The 23,013-nt window shown below is 36.6% G+C and overlaps 1 protein-coding gene across 1 annotated transcript in view; it reads left to right on the top strand.

Annotated features, from left to right (window-relative positions):
- Positions 1-23,013, top strand: part of NCKAP5 (NCK associated protein 5) — a 362,638-nt gene that overhangs the window by 307,801 nt on the left and 31,824 nt on the right. Inside the window, exons 14-15 of the mRNA XM_054381294.1 lie at positions 3,206-3,284; positions 21,589-21,894. Of these exons, the coding sequence (XP_054237269.1) occupies positions 3,206-3,284; positions 21,589-21,894 (385 nt within the window). The remainder of the gene's footprint in view (positions 1-3,205; positions 3,285-21,588; positions 21,895-23,013) is intronic.

Genomic DNA, 23,013 nt, shown 5'->3' with positions numbered 1-23,013 from the left:
AGGGTAAAACAAATTTTAAAAATGGGAAATGTCAAATTTCATAATGGGAACAGCAAAGACTCTTAGCTTAAGCTTAGAGTGCTTAAGGTTAAAGTATCCCACACATGGCTTCTACTTCAGGCAATTGTTTTTTCATTTTAATGCAGATGTCTCTCCTAAGAACATCTGCAAGGTCATTTTTAAAAACTTAAGGGGAACATATGCAGAATAAATGTGTTAAGAAAACTTTTTCCTCCTGACTCTTGTGGCATCATCTCTTCTCTCAAAATGTAGATGTCTTCTGCATTATAAAACCACAAATTATAAGCATATCTAAGGCTGTCCTTGTAGTGTCACTGAAAGGAAAGAGAGAGAATGAAAGTCTGAAAATGTGCAATATGCAGGAAATTCAATCCCACTGATCTAGAACTTTGATAGCAAAGCAGAGCCCCTTATCAGAGCCACTCAGTTTAACTATGCTCCATTTAATATGGTCTTGACAGCTTTGGATATATCTTCACTGTACAGAAGTACAAAAGCCTCTACATGTTGCTTCAGCAGTTTCTAACTTACTATTTTCTAATGCTTCAGTAATTTACTGTGCCTCTTTTTTTGTGTGTGTGTGTGAAGTCTTTCCAAATGCAACAATAATAATCAGGCCTTTAATATATCTACAAGAAACACACTTCATTTTATCAGAGAACTATAAATATTACCTTTAATATACATAAATAGTGGAGAAATGCTAATTACACTATTTATTTTTTAAGAACATTTTAGTCATGTGGAAAAGGCGTTACCTGTCCTATACAATACTTTTTGGGTGCTGGAAATCAAAGTCAGTGGTTTATAACTGGTTTTGCAGATTAAGTTACATTATATGCTTCATTTTTTGAAGTTTCATATTGTGTTTTTTGTGACACTTAATCCCCAAAAGAAAAATTTTTAAAATCTAGTACTCAAAGACTGAGAATATATAGAATAACAAGATTAAAAGCATGCTTCCAGTTCTGAATGCTAACTTATGAAAGAGATATAGGGTAAGATTGCACAGTGTGTGATATTTTCATCTTGGCCTCCAAACTTCTGCAGTAAAAACAATGGAAAAATCTTTAAATTCAAAGCTCATGCATCTTATTAATGTCATTTCCAGTTATTCTTTGATATCCACTTACTTTGAAGCAGATTGCAAAGGACTGGGAGATAGCTGTGACTGAAAATCTCATGTAGTAGAATGGGCTGTCATGCTTTTTTTTCTTTCCTTGTAAAAGACAAAATGAATTCTTTTTCAGAAAAGAACCTAAATCCTTTGAAAAGCCCTAAACTGAGAAGATTTTTTTTTACTTTTTGAACAATGTAAAGTGCATTCAGTCTTAAGGGTTCAGTGTGCATTTCAAAACTGCATGTCATATATATACTGCTTCTTTAAATCTTGGCCATACATTAATTTTCTAACAAGCTTTTTCTTTAAAACCTATTGAATTTTTTATTATTAAATCTCTTCTCTTATGATGTGCCAGGTAAAGACTTGGGGCACTATTATGCCATAACATATGCACCAATTACCTCTGATTTCTGTTCATGCAAAGAATGTTAGTGCTTGACTGCCACTGAATTTATGGAAAAAGCAATGTTGCACCAATGGCAGCCTTGTGCATTCACCTTCAGAGGGATACGCTTCCCGTTAGTGTTCATCAAAAAAGCACTTTGCTCTAAAGGCCAGCCAACAGAAATACTTAATCCTTTAGCCTACACCAAGGATATTCCACATTCTCCAATACTTTTTCATGCCCTTGGCTGGAGCTTAAGGTGAGATACAATAATTTCTGTGCTGCACTGCTTCATTTCATCTTTGTGATTTTATTACAGCCTGGTAGTTTAGAAAAGCTACAGGCTTTACTTTGTGAGGTAGAAGTGTGGCACCAAAATCAAGTCGCCAGAAGTTTTGTATAGCACTGTCTGCCTGCAGTTTGTATGTTTGGGGAATACCCAGAGATCTATCCTAATATTGTGAAATGTCACAGCAGCAGCAAGCCACAGACCGCCATGCAGTCTGCAAATGTGAGAAATTATTCTACCCATAATTCGACACCAAATGATCACATACTCTCCTCTTAGTTTTCCACAGCCTGAAGAGCATCATTTCAGAAGAAAAAAAAGAGATATAATCAAATCTCTGGAATTAAGAAATTATAAATGCACTTTTATAAATGTAGAGAGCGAGCCTTTCATGTCTCACTGAGGCTTAGTCACAAGAGGTCAGTAGGGCTACTTGTGTAAACCAAGCAAGTAGAATATATGCAATAATGGAAGATATGTCATGCAAGTGATGATAAATTCTACTGATTTAGATTACAGAACATATTTAAGGTTATTGTAAATATGCTGTAAGTAGTTTAAAACACCAGAGAGTGATTAACAAATAATTTAAGATCTCTGAGATGTTGAAAGTAATTTTTTCTGCAGTGCTAGCTTTCCTCCTCTCATCACCTTTCATTTCTGACTGATTTATACAGTATGGCAGGAAAATATGTCCTGGATCTGAATTATGGCTGCTGATGGCATGTAATGGAAGGGGTTCTCACTGTGTGCTAGGAAAATACTCAGATTTTCTATACACTTGGGAAATAGGAGAGCATAAGAACAAAGGAAAAATATGCCTTCATCTGAAAAATAGACTGTCTAGGGGGTTTGAATAACAAACACTTGGGTAACACACAGAGACCCTTAAGAGTGCCCTGCTTTTTCAAATAGCATTTTTCTCTTTGTTTAGCTAATAAATGCCTTTAAACAGAAGTGGAAACAAAAGCACTGAAGTTCAGTGTTTGCAAAATAAACTAGTGTGGTACCACATCATGTATTAAGCTTATATTTTTTTAGCATAGAATGTGCAACATGGTATTTCTAGACAGCAACAAATAAGAGGTAAGGAGAACTGATCATAATTCTTTTTTTTATTTTTAATTTTAATTCAGAAAAGAGACTTTTCTTTCTGAGTAATTGTGTCTTCCAAGGATAATTTTTGACTGCTGTATATTGTGACTTTGAATGAAGTTGTTTTCTCAAATATCAGGCATAGTATAATAAGGTAGACTGTATACTTCCACTCTTGGCTGCCCTATAAGTTTACTCTGGTTTATTTCTGTAAAGGTATTCTGTAGTTACCATGAAATAACATAAACAGAGTCACAGAGCTTCTTCGCTTTTGTTGTTGTACTAGGCACAGGCTAAAGTAGTCACAGAAAACCTGCAAGAAGAAGAGGAGGACACCATGACAAGGACTACATGTCAGAGTCATGTGATAGGTACAATATATGTTTTAAACTGGGTTTTATTGCTATCACAGTTCCTGGGGGGAAAAAACCCAACATTTAATTTTCATTACTTTGTTTGCCCAACTTTAGCGTTCATGTTACTGGATAGACAGATATATCCAACTATATAAAAGATAAGTACATACCATTACCAATTGCAGATCTGTGTGATGCAAGCTTTGGAATCTGTTTCTGAAAGATCATTTTAGCCTCTAAAACTAGTGGGATACATATAGTGATACACTGAAGTGTTGTCTAGCCTTGAATTAGTAAAATTCAGAATAAAATTCTGTATAGGAAAATAATTACTGTAATAAACTAAATCAGAAGGAGTAACAAACCAGGCATCTGTTCAGAAGACCTTAAAACTGTTGTTGAAAATAAAGTTGCCTTTGCTCTATGCTTTTTAGGAGGGTAGGACCGTCTACCCTGGACAATTCACCCTGCTTTTTGATTGGCATATACTAATTTTTAACCTCAGTACATGTTAAAATACCTAAAAGGCAATGGAGGACAAAACAGAATTCTACTTAGGATCTGTATTAGAGCGGTATGTCACCAGTGTAAGGAACCGACTTGGAATGAGATTCTCCTTTAGCAAGTTCCCTTTACAAGCAGAGACTGTGCCAGTAGTTAAAATCTGATTCAGAGTTTTCAGGACACTGTAAGTGATTTTGCAATCCAGAAGCTCTTACATTTCACTAATCCTGTGAACCCACCAAGTGGGTCTGAACAGAGGCATGACATTGAAACACATTTCTCTTTGAATGCCTTTGCATGCTTTATTGACTTGTACATCCTTTTCAGTCCCACGTTTTAGCCATCTTACTTGCAGAAAAAGATCCCTAAAATCTTCCCTTGCTAAGAACCCAGCTATAACTAGGGTCCACTACAGCAAGTAAATTACAAGAGTTTTGACCAATGTTCAGTGTAAGACTCTGAGAAGATTTAGTGAGTGGGTAGGCACTAGCCCTGAAAAGAGCTCTGTGAATAAAGAACTAACTTTCTATTATGACAAATTGTTCATTTAAGGTTGTTCAGAATATTTTGTCACTGCCTCAAAATTCTCAAAACTTACTTTGAATTGATGTTAAATGTTTAGGTTGAATTTTTTTAATCCGTGTGCGGAACAAGAATAACCAGTGCTTCCTTGGTGTTCTTCAGTGTAGTTGGTGGTTGTGGCCCATACCTAATTGCTATATATTTTGATATAATACTTTGTTATTGAGTCCCGCAATATGTCATACAGGTGGCTTTCGAGAGTGTTAGTATTTCACTCCTCCCACAAGCACCAAATATGAGTCTCTGACAAGATATAATAGATACGGAAAAGACTGGGTGGAATTTCACAAAGTCAGACTTGAGTTGTGCCTTAGGTTCATGAGGCCCTCAGTTAGCTAAGAGAGTTCACCACTGTGGGTACAGCACTGTGGGTAGAGCCCTCCTGTGCACCAAAGTAATTTTTTGGTAAAGACCTTTTTCTTCACCTTTTTCAGGGCCGATGGCATGGGTAAAATGGCACATAGGTCTGTGGCCCAGGTCTGTGCAAGTCCACAGTTTGTAGGCTACAGAGACACCAGGCAGTGCTGCCCTTGGGAAATTTGTGCAAAGAACTTTCCGTGATCTGAGATACACCAATTGCAAAAGCATCTTCTTTTCCCTAGACAATGCCATCTCTTCAAGGCTCAACACAGATATCCCTCTTGTGCCTTGTCAAACCACCTAGACTAACTCAAGGAGTTTGCTCAGAGGATCTAGGTGTTAATATGAGGAAACTTTGGTGGTGGGAGACATTATGTGCAATAGCTGGTAATGGCACCATAAAAATAATAGAAGTCTAAGCAAATTAGTTAACATTTGCATGGCGAGTCCTAAATCAGTATCGCAATGTGTTTTATTCCACTCTCATCGGGCTATGCTTTTTCTGATATATTTTTCTGATGTATGTCCACATTGCTCTTTGTGGATAGCAAGCTTTCCTAGGTCTTGTTCAGATTCTTTTACCAAATTCCTTGCTAGGGGTTCTGGCATTTTTCTGATACAAAGGTTTTCATAGAGCGATAAGTGATACTGATTGTTTTCAAGACCCGAACTCTCGGCAGCTTTAAGAAACGTTCATTTGGAACACTTCCCACATCAGCTTGCAATTTTTAGTCAGAATTATACACAACAAAGAACTTGTGAAGGTTCTAAAGAAATTGTTGCTGAGGAGAATTATCTGAGATGTGAGAAAGCCAAATTTGTCCTTCTTTGTTATTAACTAATAAGCTTCTGGTTGTCAGAAGGGAATAACGCAGGAAGGATGCCTCTATAAATGCTATGCCTTGCAGCCATCAAGCACATGATAGTGAGCCAGGTCCTTAGTCCAAAGAGGGCAGTTCATGTCATGGTGGTGGCTTTTGGTCTGTTGTTTTCATGGAACTGTTTCATAGTGTTGGGAGTTCTTCCAGAACATGAACATCTTTGAAATCTTTATAATTTCACGGGGCTATTATTTCATCTCTTACTGCATTTTTCACCATCATATACAGTTGTTTGAAGAGAATAAATATCACCGTGGTTTTGTAGCTGTACTTTAATGAGTTCATTCTACTGTTTTTTATCTAAACTGTTAAAAAACTGGAGCAGAACATTCATAAAATGTAGAAAGGCTATGATGAAGCAGGTAAGATGTTCTCTGCAGAATAGGAAGAACAGGTATTGCTGTAGTTTCACTGTGAAATTGCTAAATTGACCTCAGGTCTGCCCAGTTAGCCAACAAACCAGATACATGTAGCTGAACAGTCTTCAAGGTTGGTATCATGTAAGACAATGCTGGTTCATCACTTTCCAATAATGAGATACTCCTGGGTGTATTAAAAATGTGTAAAATGTCAGTTGCTACGTTTTTAGTTTATTGTCAGTTGTTAATCTAAACAACTTCAAGTATTTTGCTGACTCTTTGGATTTGCTAAATTGAAACAATATAAGAATACTTAATGCACAGTAACAGAAAATTGCCCTTGTTATCTGTGTCTCAGGAACACATGATCACTGCCATATGAAGCAACCATTTGCATTGTGCTCCGTTGTATTTAAGCTTATATTCAAAACATTTTAAAAAAAAATTAAACAAAAATATGTCATACCTTGGATGCTTCTGCCAAATGTGGCCCTGGCAGCACAGATGCTACCTGTGCTCCCACTTCTCACAGTATGACTTCCAGGTCCAGACATCTTCAGAACTCCTTCTTCAAGCCCTTTGCAGTAAAGTCGTAGGGTTTTGAAAGGGTGATGAAATGGGAAGTGCTGAAGAACCTAGTATGAGGAAGGACATAATAAAAAGGTCAATTCTCCCTTCATGCCATGAGACACTCCCCAGCTCAGACAGGTACAGCAGGGTCTCCAAATATTCCTATAAATAAAATTCTTCTGTTGAATACAAATATGATATGTCAAGCTTCTGACAGTACTGCTATGGTGTAAACATAAAAAATCCCTTGATTTTACAAAGAAAAAGCATTCTAACTCTTCCAAGGGAGTAAAAGTGTCAGTGTTTCTCTTGAATTTCCCCTTTGTCACAATAGTGAAAAAAATTACAAGGCAATTGCACATGACACCTTTACATAGAGAAGTTAATAACCAGACATCCGGAGAAGAAAGAATCATTTGTGAGAAAATGTTTCATATTTCAAGTGCTGCTTCAAATTAGCACCCACTCTTGGAAAAGTGTGATTGTATTAATTGTAGCCTATTAAGGGTTTTCATTGATAAACAGCCCCAAGGGAAAAGGCAAAAATCCACGGCACAAGCAAACAAATGTTAACTACTGAAAAATTCATTCTTGCAGGCAACTCACATGAGAATACTATGGTATACAGTAACAGTCATACCAAAAACCAGTTTCCTTGATTATAATACTCATCTGTTATGGCTAAAATACAAGCACCTTGAAAGTGCAAAAGCTTGATGATTCCAAAATGAATCAAAGAAATAGTTCTGATCTAAAGCACTGAATTTCAGGAAGTACATGAAAGCATAATTAGTTCATCTAAAGGAAGTGTTTTCTTGAACTGGAAAGTTTTTGCTTTCAAATATTATCTTTAATATGCCACTGGTTAAACTAAAAGGCCAGAGTGAGTCTCTGATAACAAAACTTGTTGAGCTTTGATATCAGGAACATCAATGGAGGTAGATTTTGTACTCAGAATAACATCACTGGTAAAATTAAAATAAATAAATAAAAGTAGATCTGCAGTTTGCTTGAGTGTTGTGGGTACTCTGTGGAGCAACTACTTGTTAGTGAAAGAAGCGGTAGAAGCAATCCAAAATGTGTCTGGGTGTTAATGGTACTACCTGCTCCACTCCAAGCACAGGACGCTACCTACTGAAGTTGTATGGGGAGTTTATTCCCTCAGGCAGGCTGGGATTAGTACACGCAGTAGAAGGTTTCACAATTCTTGGAACAAAATACCTGTGGCACTGGGTCCTGTTTTTAGTTTGGAGTATTTCAGGTGAAAATCAGAGCCAGAAGATTATAAAGATAAATGTAGTCAGATTTTTTGAAACTTTGAAGAAAGACTTGGATATAATTTTTGTCAGATTTTCATTAGAGGTCCAGGACAGACACTCAGAATTGATCTGTCTGATAATAAATGGGAACTGACGTTTCTATAATACAAAGAAAATGTCTTCAGATCCTTGAAAGGGTTTTAAAAAGTCTCTAGCTAGATAGAAGGTTGGGCTTCCATGCTATCAAAACAACATTAAAAGTGCATTGTAGACTGCTGCTTTGTGCTAGAACAAAAACACACATTGAGGTCAAGGAATTCTTTCGTAGCTCTGCTGTAGGCCAGTGCTCAATTCCATTAAAGTTCTTGATAATCGTCTCCCTTATAGTAGGCTTTATCATCATTTTTTCTGCTTTCCAAGAACAACCTTGCAGAAGGAGTTTGCAGTTTAATTTAAAGGCAGTCTGGTCAGAAAAAGGAAGGTCTGTCTTCTAATCAACTCTTTTGAAATTTGTCTTGTTTAGGGAACATTTGGTTGAATCCCTTAGATGCCCAATGTTCCAGAAAGGAAGTGTTGTTGGTATTTTATATGTTGCATTGTTTTTTAAAGTCCACTCCTTTAAGTTTTATATGAAGCAAACAAAAGTGATCAAACTGCATTTTCAGTAGAACCCAGTAATATCCTTTCACAGCAAGTTTTATAGATAAGTTGCTAGTGACTTGAAAGCAATTCTACAGACGCACTGATAGCAAACACAGGACATATAACATGTTGGAGATGTAAGTGGGTTTGCCTTAAAATGATATGTCAGCATTATAATTATTTGTATTGAAATAGCAAATGCTGAAGATTATAGGCTTATCTTTGTATTCTGATACTGTTGTATTCAGCTCCCAGTAGCTGTACTGTGAAACTATATATATGATAATAAAACCCCACACATCATAAGCAGACTTTTCTGTCAGAAAGACCTAATTGTGTTATCCACTGGTCTGTTTCTAAACTTAATGAAAACAATCGCAGTTCATCTGCTTGTTTAATAAGCATCAAGGTTCCAGTAAGAGGATTAAAACTACTGGACGCCCTCCTCTGATGAACAAAAGACTTTGTTTTATCAACCATTATGTAAACTGCTAAAAGTTTGGGTGTGTTTTTCTGTAAAGTAAACTGCTGTTGAATTCATGTTTTCTTATTCTCAGGGAATGGAAATAGATGTGAAGGAAACAAGCCTGATTAATCTGGTAAATACATAAAGTCTGACATGCCTCATCCTAAAACATGTCCATTAAGCCTGACATTCAAGCAAACACATTTACATTACAGAGCCCTCAAAACCTGGAGCCAGATGAGGTGAGGTCTGTAATAAATTACTGAGATAACTATAACAGAATAAGTGACAGAGGAAAGATGGTGAACAAATTGATTTATATTACAGCCTGTGCATTCAGTAGGGGTGAGCCACAGCACTGGAAAGACAAAAGCATAATCCAGAAGTTGCTTAAATATCAGGCAAATCCTTGGACACCTCTAATGCATTTAATGAAGAACAATATTCAACTGATAACATGTATTTTGACCTCAAAAGAAATCCTCCCTTGTCATCAAGTCTCAATGCCTGAGAAAACAACTTATCACTGTCAGTGTTAATTTCTTTCATCAGGCCATTGATAGAAGTTGAGAAGAGCCATTTAGCAATCATCTTATCACTGATATAGCAGTTGAATCATTCATTTACACATGATCAGATAAAGGAAAAATATTTGTTTTATCTTCCCCATCACCACCCAGTAAAGCTGTGGAATACCTAGAAGACTCTACGTGTGAGATTGCTGTCTGTATAAGCCATCAAACAAAACCAGTTTTCGCCAAAGCCATTTCCAGCCTAAGTCTGTTCCTTTTTCAAGTCTGCATGCTCAGAAAACTTCTGTTTTGATACAAATTGAATCCTCTGTTCACGAGCAATTGTACAAATACGCCTGCATTTATTTGTACATCTGTAACAAAGCTATTCTCTAAAGCCCTGTGTGCATGTGGAAGCTCAAAGGTAGGTGTTAAATGTGAAGGTGCTGACCGCATTGCCTTAGAAAGAGTGATTCCAGGGCTGGAGCTTTGAAATGGGACTTCAGTGTAGTATGCAATTTAGCAGCATGCTCACCTGCTATGTCTAACCAGCTTGGATGTTAATCTGAAAGAGTATGTTCTGAATTGCTAAAATAATTATGAATTATTTAATACTAAAAAAGCTGTTCACATCTAGCAACATCAGGATCCAAACTTTATCATAAAATAACCCCACAAAACAAATAAACAAAAATTAACAAAAGCTTCAAAACCTAGTAGCATAAGGAGCCTGAAGGATACAGGACAGACTTTCACCACCTCTATCTGGGCCCACCATCCTCAGAGGACTTCAGCCAGGAGAGATGTGTGAAAGTGCACAAACAAAACTGAGCTCAGCTGGGTACAAACCATTTACATTTGTACTTTTCACTCACCTAAATTAATTTGTTAGCTCTTCAGAGTTTATTCCATTTCATACCTTCACCTAATATTCTCAGGGCATTTACATTTTAATGCGATTATCAAGCAATGTTCTTCTCTTTTTGGACTTCAAGATCTTAATTTTCTTATCCTTCAGTACCATTGAAATGACCTTTGCCTGTGGTTTACTTACTTTTCTTAACCAGAGTAGCCTAAAGGCGTTGCTGAGGGGAAAGCTTCCTTGATAACCAGTAGGCATTGCAAGAAGAACTGACAGTTTCGTGTGTAGAGACATACCCTAGAAGCACATAGGTTAGAAGTCTTCTGTCTCAGGGACTTCATCAGTTGAATTTTGAATATCTTCAAGGATGTTGTTCTAAATCTGTCTATGACCAATGCACCATTTCTTTGGGAGGCTTTACACAACATTTAGCAGTCCTGTGTTTTTATGTTGCAATGCTCACGTTACTAAAGATTTGGTGTGATCATGCTGTTCAGTGGCTTTCCAGGGCTGCTGTGGAGCAGCATTCAGCATTTACCATGCCAGGACTTGCTCATCAGAAACAGGTCACACTGGTACATAAAGATGATTAAATATCCTCTCCTTCTGCTCTGTATCTTTCCAGTGGAATTTTATTATTGTGTGTTTTTCCTAAGGGTGAGAAGCTGAATCAGGCTGTTGTGCAGAATTGAGGGAGCTGTGAACGAAAAGGCATTATGCAGATTTGGGGCACTAGAAATGGAGTGAATAGTGTCTGCTCTACTGTGTTCTTGATGCTCGTTTGGCATTTGGATATTTCTGCAGGGATTAATTTTGAAGTGCTGGTCTGAAGGAGCCTATAATAATAGAGTAAAACTTTCTGTGTATTTTTCTAGTTGTTACTTGTGTTCTATGAAGATGATGGAGAACCTTGCCAATGTGAATAATAAGAAACTAACATCTATTAGTGTCTTCTAATTTATGTCAGCTTACCTTCTTCACAGTAAGACAAAGACAAATCATTTCTTTGTACTTTAAAAGACAGTACACACAGCAACTGTCTAATTGCCAGTTCTTCTGCAGCACTGCTGCAGCCTACTGCCTAGCTTGTCTTCCTTCTGTGAGGAGAATTAATATTTTGGATCAAGACTTCCTTATTAACCTGTTAATTTCCTCTTTGTCATTACATTTATTCACCCAGAAATACCAAATTGTATCGCTAGAATGAGAAGAAGACTGGTTCTTCATACATTATATATAGGATACAGTCTAATTGTTACTCAAGATATTGAGAATCTGCTGGTCTCATTCAGGCTTAAAATGTCAATTAAATGGGATGGCCAGGTTCTTCAACTCTGAAGTTAATGGTGCTGTGTCAATTTACACAACTTTACAGCCCGCCCCAATCTGTATGCATTTTTATCACTCAAAACAGGACTGTGCCTGATTATCATACTTATTACAAGAGAGTACATGCTACTATTCTCTGCTACAGTACATGTCTCTCTGTTTGAAACTTTTTTTACTTTACAGGGTTTTTGCTTCTAGCTAGGGCCATCTATAGATGTATGTATGGAGCTTCAGTCATTCATTTCCTATTAACTCTAATTCACATATCTGAAGTACAACTGTGCAAACTGAAAAGCGTTATGAATGACAATGTGTAGCGTGTTTCATCTGTGCTTAAGTAGACTTGCTTCTCCTTTTCTGCAGTGATTTCTACTGGAATTTTTCTTAAAAATACATTTTCACCTGAGTTATCAATTATATTTGAGCTCTATGAGCATATGTCTTTCCAGATTCTCACTCTCAGGATTGGCTGCCTTGTCCTCTTAGGCATTTTTAATTGACTTTGAGGAGCTTTGATTCATGTCTTCATTCAGAGACCTGAACTGTTGACATTTGATAATGCAATTAGTCATCATAGCTGTTTATAGAAAAACAAAACTATAATTTTTTTTTTTTGGTGTAGTAGAGAAATGATAATACACAGTTAGTGCATTGTTTGTAATACTAGAAGAATGTGAAAATTTCATACTCTTTGGACAGTTTGGACACTACTAGGAAAACATATTTACATTGAATGATATTCCTACTTCCTACCTTGAACAGGCAAAGTTCAGTAGGTCGTTTCAAAATGGTCATTCTAATAGTGTTTTTGTAACATCATGGAACATTGTATACTTTCCCCCACCCCCACAGGAAAAATAGACTTCCAGGAAAAAAAATTGCTGTTCATTCTTCTGGCTTTAAATCATGTTGCTTTCTTACTTCTTACTTATGCTTCCACACAGTTAATTTCACTATGATTCAGCAGATTTAGAGGAGCTGAACTCAAGTAGCAAAATGGAAAGATTATAGTTCACCTCAAAGTTACTCAAAGCTCTCTGTGCTCACTCTGTTAATGAGTTTTCACTTCGTTAATTAAGAAATAAAATCTGTTTCAGGTGTGCATGTGTATTTCTGACTGTTCATTAGTAGTATCCTTAAGCAAAGCCATCTGCAGGGCAGAACTAGCAACAAAACTATTTAAAGCTTATTTTAGTATTCATGTGGCTTTAATTTCAGTATTTTTTATTTTTTTTTGTACTAATACCCAAAAGCCAGTGTTGTTGCTAAAATACATATAGTGTTTTCTTCTCTGCATTTGGAAAACCCAGACCTCTCTATGCACTCAGACATTGGTCAGTGCTTACCAGAGACAAAATTTAATGCTTAAAGCACTACCTCTAGTCCTATCTGTTGAGAACAGAAAGTCAAAGAAATTGTCTCAATGTGACTGAAACCAGACTCCAATTTATAAGAGAGTTGCTTGAAAACAGGTAAATCAGTCGTTCCGTCCCATTATCCTTAAATGCTTCAGACACACTAGTCAGCAAACAGAAACCCTCAATGGAACAGCCCAATATTGGTGTCAAATATTCCCTTGAGCAGAATGCAGCCTATGTATCTGAGATGCTAAATGTGTCCTCTTGGTTTTGTAACTGCAGTCTGCTACAATTATTCCCAAACTAAAGCTAAACCACCTACCTCTAATAATATTAGCAAAAATAACAACTTTAATGCTTCTTTTGAGTATTTTGAAGATTCCTATTGGTTCCTGAACAGCCTTCAAAAAAGCCGGAGCTGAAATTTCAGCACAAGCTGAATATTGTTCAAGGTTGGTTATACTCTGTTTGCCAAACTCCTAGATTATTTATCCTCATATGACTGTGTAATGGGGAGATGTGATTAGCTCCTGTATTTTAATATGAAGAACTGAGATACAAAGACAGAAAGTGGTAGGCCTGTGGTTACAAGGAAAAACCATGGCTGAAGCAACCCTTAGATAACACCTAGGTAAATAATTAATTGTCTTTTCTTGGGCTTTTCTACTAATAGGTACAATTCCTGAAAGCTGGGATATGTCTTTTCAGTTAGAAAACAGCAAATGAAGGGACATTTCCTTCCATGCCTTGAATGAGCAATCCCCAGTAAGATGTTCCTTAGAAAGTTTGCTATTGTTGGCTCCCAAACTTTACATTTCAAGCTACGGGAAACAGAAGGCTGTTCTCAGTGAAAGAGCCTGGATAAGCTATATTTCTGTACTACATCAGGCTTGTTGCTTACCTTGGATTCACACCTTGCATCAGATGTGAGGTCTTCTCACCTATTACTCATCTATAAGGATTTCTTAAAGATCATTCCAAATCTGTAAGGCTGATTGGCAAATGCAGAGGTAAAACCAAAGGAGGACAGAGAGCCAAAAAAGAAGAGGGATAGCTGCCCAAAGCGTTTTGAGGCTAGCCTCAATGACAGCCAGGATGCAGCTGAACTGCGTTTAATTACATTGTACACAGAGCTGAAAGTTGCTCTTCACATAAATTATAAGTCTCAATATTTCTTTTTCTAGTAGGACTAAAATTGTGTCTATTTCTAATGTCCTGGGAACAGTGAGTAGATTTTTGTAGAAAGTATAACAGTGTAATGCAGAGAGGTCACCCTAGATGTCATCAGTTGTAGGACTTTCCCAAATGGAAGCTGCATGTAGATCTTTGTATTTAATAGATATGGAATAGAAAATTCCAAGAAATATCCAAGTTCTTTTCCTAGCTCATTTAAAGTTATGTTCTTTGTAACAACCCTGTTCCAAGTAGCTTTCTTCCATTCCTTCCAAGCATGTAGGGAAGGTATCTAAATGTCTGGAGGAAGATGGGGAGCACTTACTGCGAAAAGAAAGAAAACAAACAAACAAACAAAAATTCCACAGCTAACTGCCAAGTAGGAGCACAATTATTAGTACTTGCTAATTACTAAAACTAATCCTTCGATTACTAGTAGAATTGTATTTTAAGGTGGGATTGGAATTAGAATGAGGCAGCAATTATCTGTTTCAACACAGAAGGATGGGATTGTGGTCATGGAAAACTGTGAAGACAACTGTCAAACCATAATGAAATTGGTAAGTTTTGCTTGATTAGGAAGAAGCAATAGAAGGAACACTGAGTCAGTAAAGTCTGTATTTATTGTCTATGTTATTATTATTATAAATAAACATAAATTAAATCCTACACTGAAGCAGCCATGAATGAAGTTCATTTGTAGATCCGTCATTTGGAAATACACTGCACAGCCCTCTACCCATTTACCCTTCCTTAGTATACCTTAGAAATAATTGCATTTCACCAGTGCAGTACCTATGGAGCATCAGGGCTGTGAAAACTTGTGTCTTATTCTAGTTTTACCTAGGATAGCCTTCAGGGGGTTTTGGGTTTGCATACTGGTTATAATTCCGATCTAGATAAAAACCAATAATGCATTCATCTTTGACTAATTGGATTAAATTATGATGTAAACCCAGAAGGAATAATCTATTTTAAATTGACATTGATTTGGCAGAAATACATTGCTTTTTTTTTTTTTTTGTGGTTGCTTTAGCATTGCAGATGAAGAGAAGGATGTGCAAATAAAGAGATCTGGTTTGCCATCTGTAGTTTAAGTTCTTCCTGCCAATGCCACATGTAGCTTAAAGATGTTTATTAAGTGATAAAGCAATTTTTTAAAGACCTATTTACAATTCGAAATATTATTCTGAAAAAAAAAAGTTTTAATTAATAACTTGGTTCAAAATACTAGAAATATTATGCTCCCTTTCTGTTTCAGAAGAAAACAGCGACATGTTCTCTGGTTCTCTGTGTCAGTTTAGTAGAAGGTCTTGAACTTTCTAATGCAAAGAAAGGTAATTTGTTAGAATTTGTGTATTCTTTTACTGATGGGAAGTTTGCCCTTTTATTTTTAGTGTCTAAATACTCTGAACAAAGTCCATTCTGTGTTAAATATCCTTCAAAACCTCCTTTCAAGAATTGTCTGTACTTCTGAAAACAGCTTGCTGGAAATTTCCCCGTGAAACTGTTCTTGATATAGAGCTATTTTTGACTGATTTTTTTTTTCCTGAAGATGTCTGCTTTCTGTGGAAAATTCTGGTGGTTACTCAAAGGTTTCAGCTAAAATTTGTGTCAATCATGTGGAGTTTTTTAGGCCAAAACTTGAAAATTTATGTGAGGAAGATCTCAAACAAGCTGTAGTGGTGATCACACGGGAGAATTCCACATTTTTCATGAGTGGGATGCTTCTTTGAAAGAAATTATGTGCCTGTGCTACTAGCATTAGAGGAGGCCTGATGAAAGTTGAACTACCTGTGATCTTTTTGACCTAAAATACACTTCTCCTCTTTGTTGCTGTTTATTTTTAATGATAACATAGATTGTCGATCAAAGTTAAGTAACATACACACTTCTGTAACTTTGCCAACTCCAAATGGAAACTATCAGTGTCAGTCATTTGAAGCAGAGATAATTTCTGTTTACACTAACTGCATCTAGTATCCATCAGTACGTTTCATTATTCACAGTGTGGGTTCTACCTGATGGGGAGTGGATGAGGTTACTGAGCTCTTTCTGGAAAACCTGACCCCCTCAAGCAGCACTGGGAGGCAGCGGAATTCTGTCAGGCATGGCATAAATTGATAGAGTGGCCAAACTTTACTTACAGCATGATGGGGCCTATAATTATTTTCTCTCACAACATGCAGGTCCTTCCCTGTATGCCAACACCCAGAAATATCTCCTTTTATTATGTTTAATTCAAAGTGGGTGAACTCTGACCATTTTCAGTTGGCATCATGTATGCACACAATACCTGCTTAATAGATTGCCGACTGATGCCTTATTTTAGTTTTGCTCTATGGTTAATATTTTGGATGTTGTGGTTTCCATAAAGATTATTATAGGTTATTTAAACAGCATAAAAAAAAAATCACATATTGTTTTAACTGGATGGTCAAAAAGCCCATGAGTGAATACATGGACTTCCTAAACCTGTAGCAGTCTCTATGTAAAGAAAGACTGTATATGATTTGTGAAAAGAATAAGCATCTGTGAAACTCACTTTAAACTACAAGATAAAACGTCTTTATTAGATTGTGAAGCCTTGCTTTGCTTTGCTTTGCTCTCCAGATACTCAGTTCAAGATTTGTTTACAACAACCTGTGGCATTATATTAAAAGTATCTTTTCACGTTATTGAAGAAATATGTATCAGCATCTGTGTTTAAAAGCTATGTATCATCACCTTATGTCTTCTTTTGTAGGAAATTCATGAAATCTCTTGGATATGTGCTAGGACTCAACATAGGTTTATAGAAGTTCAACATTGAAAAGACTAATATACACCAAGTCTAAAGTGGGACAGATTTTACTCCATTGCTTATTTTGAGTAATCAGTTCAAAACTTAGCCTGAGGGAAGCTGGACCCATATTTCCTGTGTTGTGCTGGAGGCAATTCCCTTCATAGTAGGTGCTCTATGTTTTCTTTTCTTTTTTCAACCCAAATTGATTTTCCTTTCACATGGGTTGTATAAAAAGAGGAACAGAAAAGGGTGCTATACAGCACTGTACACCAGGATGTTACCAGCTCAGACTGAGAGCTCCTATCACTATCCAGTGTCCAATATCATTTCCTCTGAAGGAAAACAAAAGCAAAGTCAGCAGTCCCTGGGTATTCTCTTCCAGTCTCCAATGATTTGTACCAAGGGTAGTTTCTGAGCTAGATGTGGTGAGTTTGTAATTTCTTTGTGGCAAGTGTTTCAGAGGAAATTTTTTTAAAAGTTGAAAAATAATTGGGTTTAATGTTCTGTTGCTGATACTTAAGGTGCATTTTTAAATTGTCTATGGTCAGGAGAATGTCCTAAAAGACTTCAATGAATTCTAGGTTGTCGGTTCTTGTCAGTGGGCTATGTTTACTTCTAACTATCTTAATTTTTACAGTTTAGACGAAGATGCAAAAAAACCCACAGAAAAAGATCCTATTGTCATTTTCCCCAGTGATGATCTCATTCTTAGAATTCCTAGTACCTACCAGCCCGAATATATGTCCCTTTTCTATTCTTCTCTTGTCCATACAATGTTTATTCCATCTAATTTGGATGCTGACTTCATGTTGTAGATCTTGGTGGTCTACTGATACCAGTAAGCTCTGGGAAAACACCAGTGATACTGCAATATGCCAAAGCCCATTGTACAAATTACCATGATGTCCAGCTCATATAGGACATGAACTGCCTGATCATCTTACATGTGAAAATATTAAACCTGATAATTAGTGAGAAGCAGGGAGTTCAGCAAACTTCCAGAAAACTTCCTATACTGTGTTAACTCCTTTAGTTTAGTGCCTGAGAAGTATCTTGACATTAAAGGTGTACTTCAGATTGCCCACAGTCTCTTACAGAACCCTGTTGTCAGAAGATTCCCATGCAGTCAGGAGTTTCTTGTTCTCCATGAAATCTCCTTAAATTCTTCCTTGTTTCTGTTTTCAGTTTTGAGAATTGTTACCCTAAGGTAGGACATGATGAGAGTGAAGGAAGAGGCTATTTCAGGGGGTTGATTCTATTGTGCTTATTCAGTGAAAAGGCAGATGGTGAGTCTATCTGTGTCCACTGTAAAAACTAGTATCAGTGCATGACCTTCTTTATTCCCTAGCAAGGAAATGGTTAAAAGACCCAAACAAACAAACAAACAAAACCCCCAACAGAATCAGGCAAATGCTTTGGCTTCTATGCCAGGAAACATTTGTAAGCAAAGGCAATTAATCTTGTACATAACTCTTTTCAGATGTCAGTGTTGTGCAGAATCGTTTTTCATCCATTGAATAGTACTGTTGCAGCATCAGAGATTTAACTTTTACATATTTTCATTATGTAGTCTTGTGCAGCTCTGGCTGATAACAGTCATTTGAAGTGTCAGTGTGCAACTGATGAAATCAGATGGGCCATGAACGGTTCAGTTTGAAAGCTGTCACTGAGATATATAACATATTTTTTTATTTTGCAGTTACCTCATAAAAGTTTGAAAACAGCACAAGATAATATATATTCATTCCTTCAGTAATACAATTGTTCTGAGAGATACTTTCTTACTTGTATAATACAGCTTTAGGGATCACTTGCTTACTTTTATTATAGAAAAAATAACATTCATAAAAAATTTTGTGGTGTACTCTGTGGTTTAGGACTAGGAGTTTTGAGGATTGATCAACATAGTTGTGTCACAGCATTTTTCAAAAATCTTTTAAGTGTCACAATGGAAGCTGCTGAGTTTTGAAGCCTTTGAAAGCCAGGCCCTTTTGTGGTTGTTCAGAATTAAAAATTAATGAGCTGTTTTACAAACCTGTATTTCCATTATCATGGATAAAGTCTCTATGAAGGAAGACTATCATCAATTAAAAAAAAATTGTGGTGTACTCTGTAGTTTAGGACTAGGGATTTTGAGGGTTGCTCAACATAGCTGAGTCACAACATCTTTCAAAAATCTTTTTAAGTGTCACAAAAAGAGCTGCTGAGCTTTGAGTCATTTGAAAGTCAGGCCCTTTTGTGGTTGTTCAGAATTAAAAACTAGCTGTTTTAAAAGTCTAGTTCCCACCTGTATTTTCATTATCATGGATAAAGTCTCTATGAAGGAAGACTACCATCAGTTAAAACTATTTTTCCTTATAATGAAATGTGGCACTGCTGGTGTGCTCCTCCATCACTCTCCCAATTATTTTGGGAACAGCAGGAGACAGTATTTTCTTTCTCTCTTGATTTTATGCCATTGCTTTCATGTTCCAGTCCTAGATGTACGCAAGGTAGCAATGAACAAGACAAATCCTTATGCAGTTGTAAGTAACATGGCCTTAGAAGATAAAATAGTGTTCCTCTTCCAATTCATCTTGATCAAAAGAGGTAGCTTTGCTGTTTGATATACATTTTCCGTCTACTTAATTTTCTTGTAATTAGGAGGAAATGACTTTGTAGTTTCTTAGAGAATGCTCAGAAAGGAAACAATGCTATAAAATCATTCAGAGTCCCTGTGGAACTGGATTGCAAAATCATTTCCATCATTAACACTACAGATAGAGGGAAAATTCTTAAGATTTTTGTATTCAGGATGTTCTTTTCTGTGGTGCTTCCATTTTACTCCATGTCTCTGCTGAAGACTTCTGCCGCTCCAGCATAACCAGTGTTACACAAATCTTTCTTCTGGTCAAGAGGCAACTAATTGAAGTCCTTTCTTATTCAATATTTTCCATTATTTATTGACTCTTTTCACTGATAGTTATTAGTTGAAACATTGCCTGTCCATGAGCTAACACACTGTTTAAGCTTCATTATCTACAGAGAAAACAGCAAAAGCGCCCACCTAGCTTACTTTAACTTACTTTTCTGTTATATGCTGAGAGGAACAGTTCACTCACTTCTACCTAGGTGTTTCACTATTCCAAACCAAAACAAATAATATCTTAGGGAAAGGAGAACTAGAGTAAGAGAGTTAAGTGGCTGGGATACGTCCCTTTGATTCATCAAAACCAATATAATTATCTTCATTTTCACAAGAACCAAGAAACCTAAATAGACATTTAATTTACCTGTAATTGCTTTCTTACATGTTATCAAATAAAGTCCATTGAGATTAAGATTTTAAGAGAAAATTACCATGTTAGTGTTCTTACTTCAAAAGCAAATAGGCAAACCCATAGACGAGAAATATTTCTGAATTTCTGAGAGTATTACACTGCAGAGGCAAAAATCATGAAAATGAATTGTTGCTAACTACAACAGACTTAAATAAGAGATGGGTATATCATAAAAAAAAATCAATACTCAGGAACACAGAAAATAGAGATGGAAAAGATATATTGGGTCATATTCTGCATCTTCTTCTAAAGTACAATTGTTCCCTGAAGTATTTTACCCAGTGTAGCCTTAAATTTTTCAAAGCTAAGGAAATTCCTTTACTTCCTCTGGGAATGTCTGCCACAGACTGAAGATCTCATTGTCAAGGGGTGATTCCAGACGTTTAACCTAAATTATGCTCATTTTCCTTTCATTAGTGCTAAAGTTCCCTCCCTGGTGTTTATACCTCTCAGAAGGACCTTGCCATCATTGTCCCTTCGATATTGTTTGCTCATTGTACAAACAAAAGTGAAATCTCTGGAAATCAATAGAAAATAACAGAGTAGAGTGGTGCTGTCACATCCTGGTTGCTAGAATAGCAATGTGCCCACATCTACACTTGCATCTTTCTCTCTTCCATGGTTAGTAGAGCATCTTTCCACTAGGATGGATAAGCTGGAGGGCTATGTGTAACCATACTACATTCAAATCAATTACTTAAATTATTGTTGTCTGACATTATGTTGGAAGTGTGCATTTACCCATAATGAGATACGTAGAACCAGAGCATAACACAGTGAACAAAGGCATGGGTGTTGCTATCCAGTTTTCCCAGGATGCTTTGTGAAGTGGGTATCTCTGGTAAATGCTCGAGATTTTAGCTTTTTCTACAAATAAATGGCACATTTTGATTAACATCTTCTTGTATGAGAAACAGTTAAGAAAAAATTAGGTATGGGGAGGCCAAACTTTTGTGGAGCATAGGTTTATGTAGAAAGAAATACATTACACTACTCAGTCCCTGACATTGGTACTTTCCAGACTTTGTGAGCCTTCAAACTAAATCATGTGAATATTCCAGCTGTAATCACGTTCTAGGACGAGCCCATCTTACTTATTTTCACACTAACTCTGAATCAGGCTAATTTCAGTGTTATGGCACCTGTTTGCTTAATTATTTGTGTTGTAGTCAGTTAGATAGATGTGTTGAAAGCATGCAAACAACAGGTAACAGCACACTCACAAAATGCAAAATTTTTTTTTTTTCCTTGAGTCCCTCCCTTGAGGATGTCTTTTTTTACCCATAGACCCTTTTACTGTCTTTAATACCAACACCACCTTTAGCTCCCCCCGTCACACAGTTTTCCTGTATCTTAGAGTCTTGCTGCCAGATGAGGACACTGGACAGCGGGATTGGAACTTTCCCCCTCCCTGACTCAGGAAACCGCTCTACAGGGCGACACGCTTCTAAGCAAGAATCAGCCATGGAAACAGAAGTCCTTGCACCATCTGAGCAAGTCCTTCCTTCAGTAAAAGCCAAAACTCTTGAGCGAGAAGTGCCTTCAACAGCGAAGAGCCAGGAGTCTGTGGGAAGCATAATTAGTCACTCAACATCTGATCCAGCTATGACTGCCAAAGGTATACGACCTTTTCAAAGTCGCCTTCCAAAACCAGCTTCCTCAGGTAAAATGTCAATTACACTGGAAATCACATTATTTCTGCCCTGGCGTCTGTTGTGATTAGCAGAAGTCCTGTAATAATGACAGATGATAACAGAAATGTTAAATGAAGAGCAGAAGATAGTCTTTTTGTGAATGCATAAGGTTAACAAGTTTGTGACCAGAGCAATATGGAAATTTCATTACACATAATGCTTATCTGAGGAAATAAAATGTGTTAAGTACTTAAATCCTTTTCTCAAGGAACAGTAGTGGAAGAAAAAACGTATGCCAGGCTCAGAGTTTGACTTGAATAAGAATGGAGATGTTCAGCAATATTCAGGATCAGCCTTTGAAGCAAAGACAATGCATAGCCATGTTGTGACATTGAAAAGATATATTCATAAAGATTTGGTTTGAAACCAGATTTAAACTAAAAACTGATTTCACCTCAGTGCATAAATTCTGTCCCAACTGATATTTAAGATGCATTTTTTAAATGATCCGTGGTCAGGAGAATGTGCTAAAAGACTTCAATGAATTCTAGGTTGTCGGTTCTTGTCAGTGGGCTATGTTTACTTCTAACTATCTTAATTTTTACAGTTTAGTGGAAGATGCAAAAAAACCCACAGAAAAAGATCCTATTGTCATTTTCCCCAGTGATGATCTCATTCTTAGAATTCCTAGTACCTACCAGCCCGAATATATGTCCCTTTTCTATTCTTTTCTTGTCCATACAATGTTTATTCCATCTAATTTGGATGCTGACTTCATGTTGTAGATCTTGGTGGTCTACTGATATCAGTAAGCTCTGGGAAAACACCAGTGATACTGCAACATGCCAAAGCCCATTGTACAAATTACCATGGTGTCCAGGACATGAACTGCCTGATCTTGACCTCAGGAAGACTCTCATTACTTCACCGCATTATACAAATACATTTCTATATATGAACATAAAATACCTTACTTTCACTCAGCAGCTCTATGTGTGTTTAAACCATAAAACAAAGCTGACAAAGGAATAAAAGAACTAGCAATCCAGCAAAGCATCAACAAATGGCTTTCTATTAATAAATAGTCCCATTGAAATCTCTGCAATTTTTTATAAATGCACACTGACAAGTTATAGGCATTCTTGAAG

Source organism: Indicator indicator, chromosome 5 (genome assembly GCF_027791375.1).
Source record: "Indicator indicator isolate 239-I01 chromosome 5, UM_Iind_1.1, whole genome shotgun sequence".
NCBI lineage: Eukaryota > Metazoa > Chordata > Aves > Piciformes > Indicatoridae > Indicator > Indicator indicator.
The sequence above is the reverse complement of the archived record's forward strand: the minus strand, read 5'-3'. Positions and strand labels throughout refer to the sequence as shown.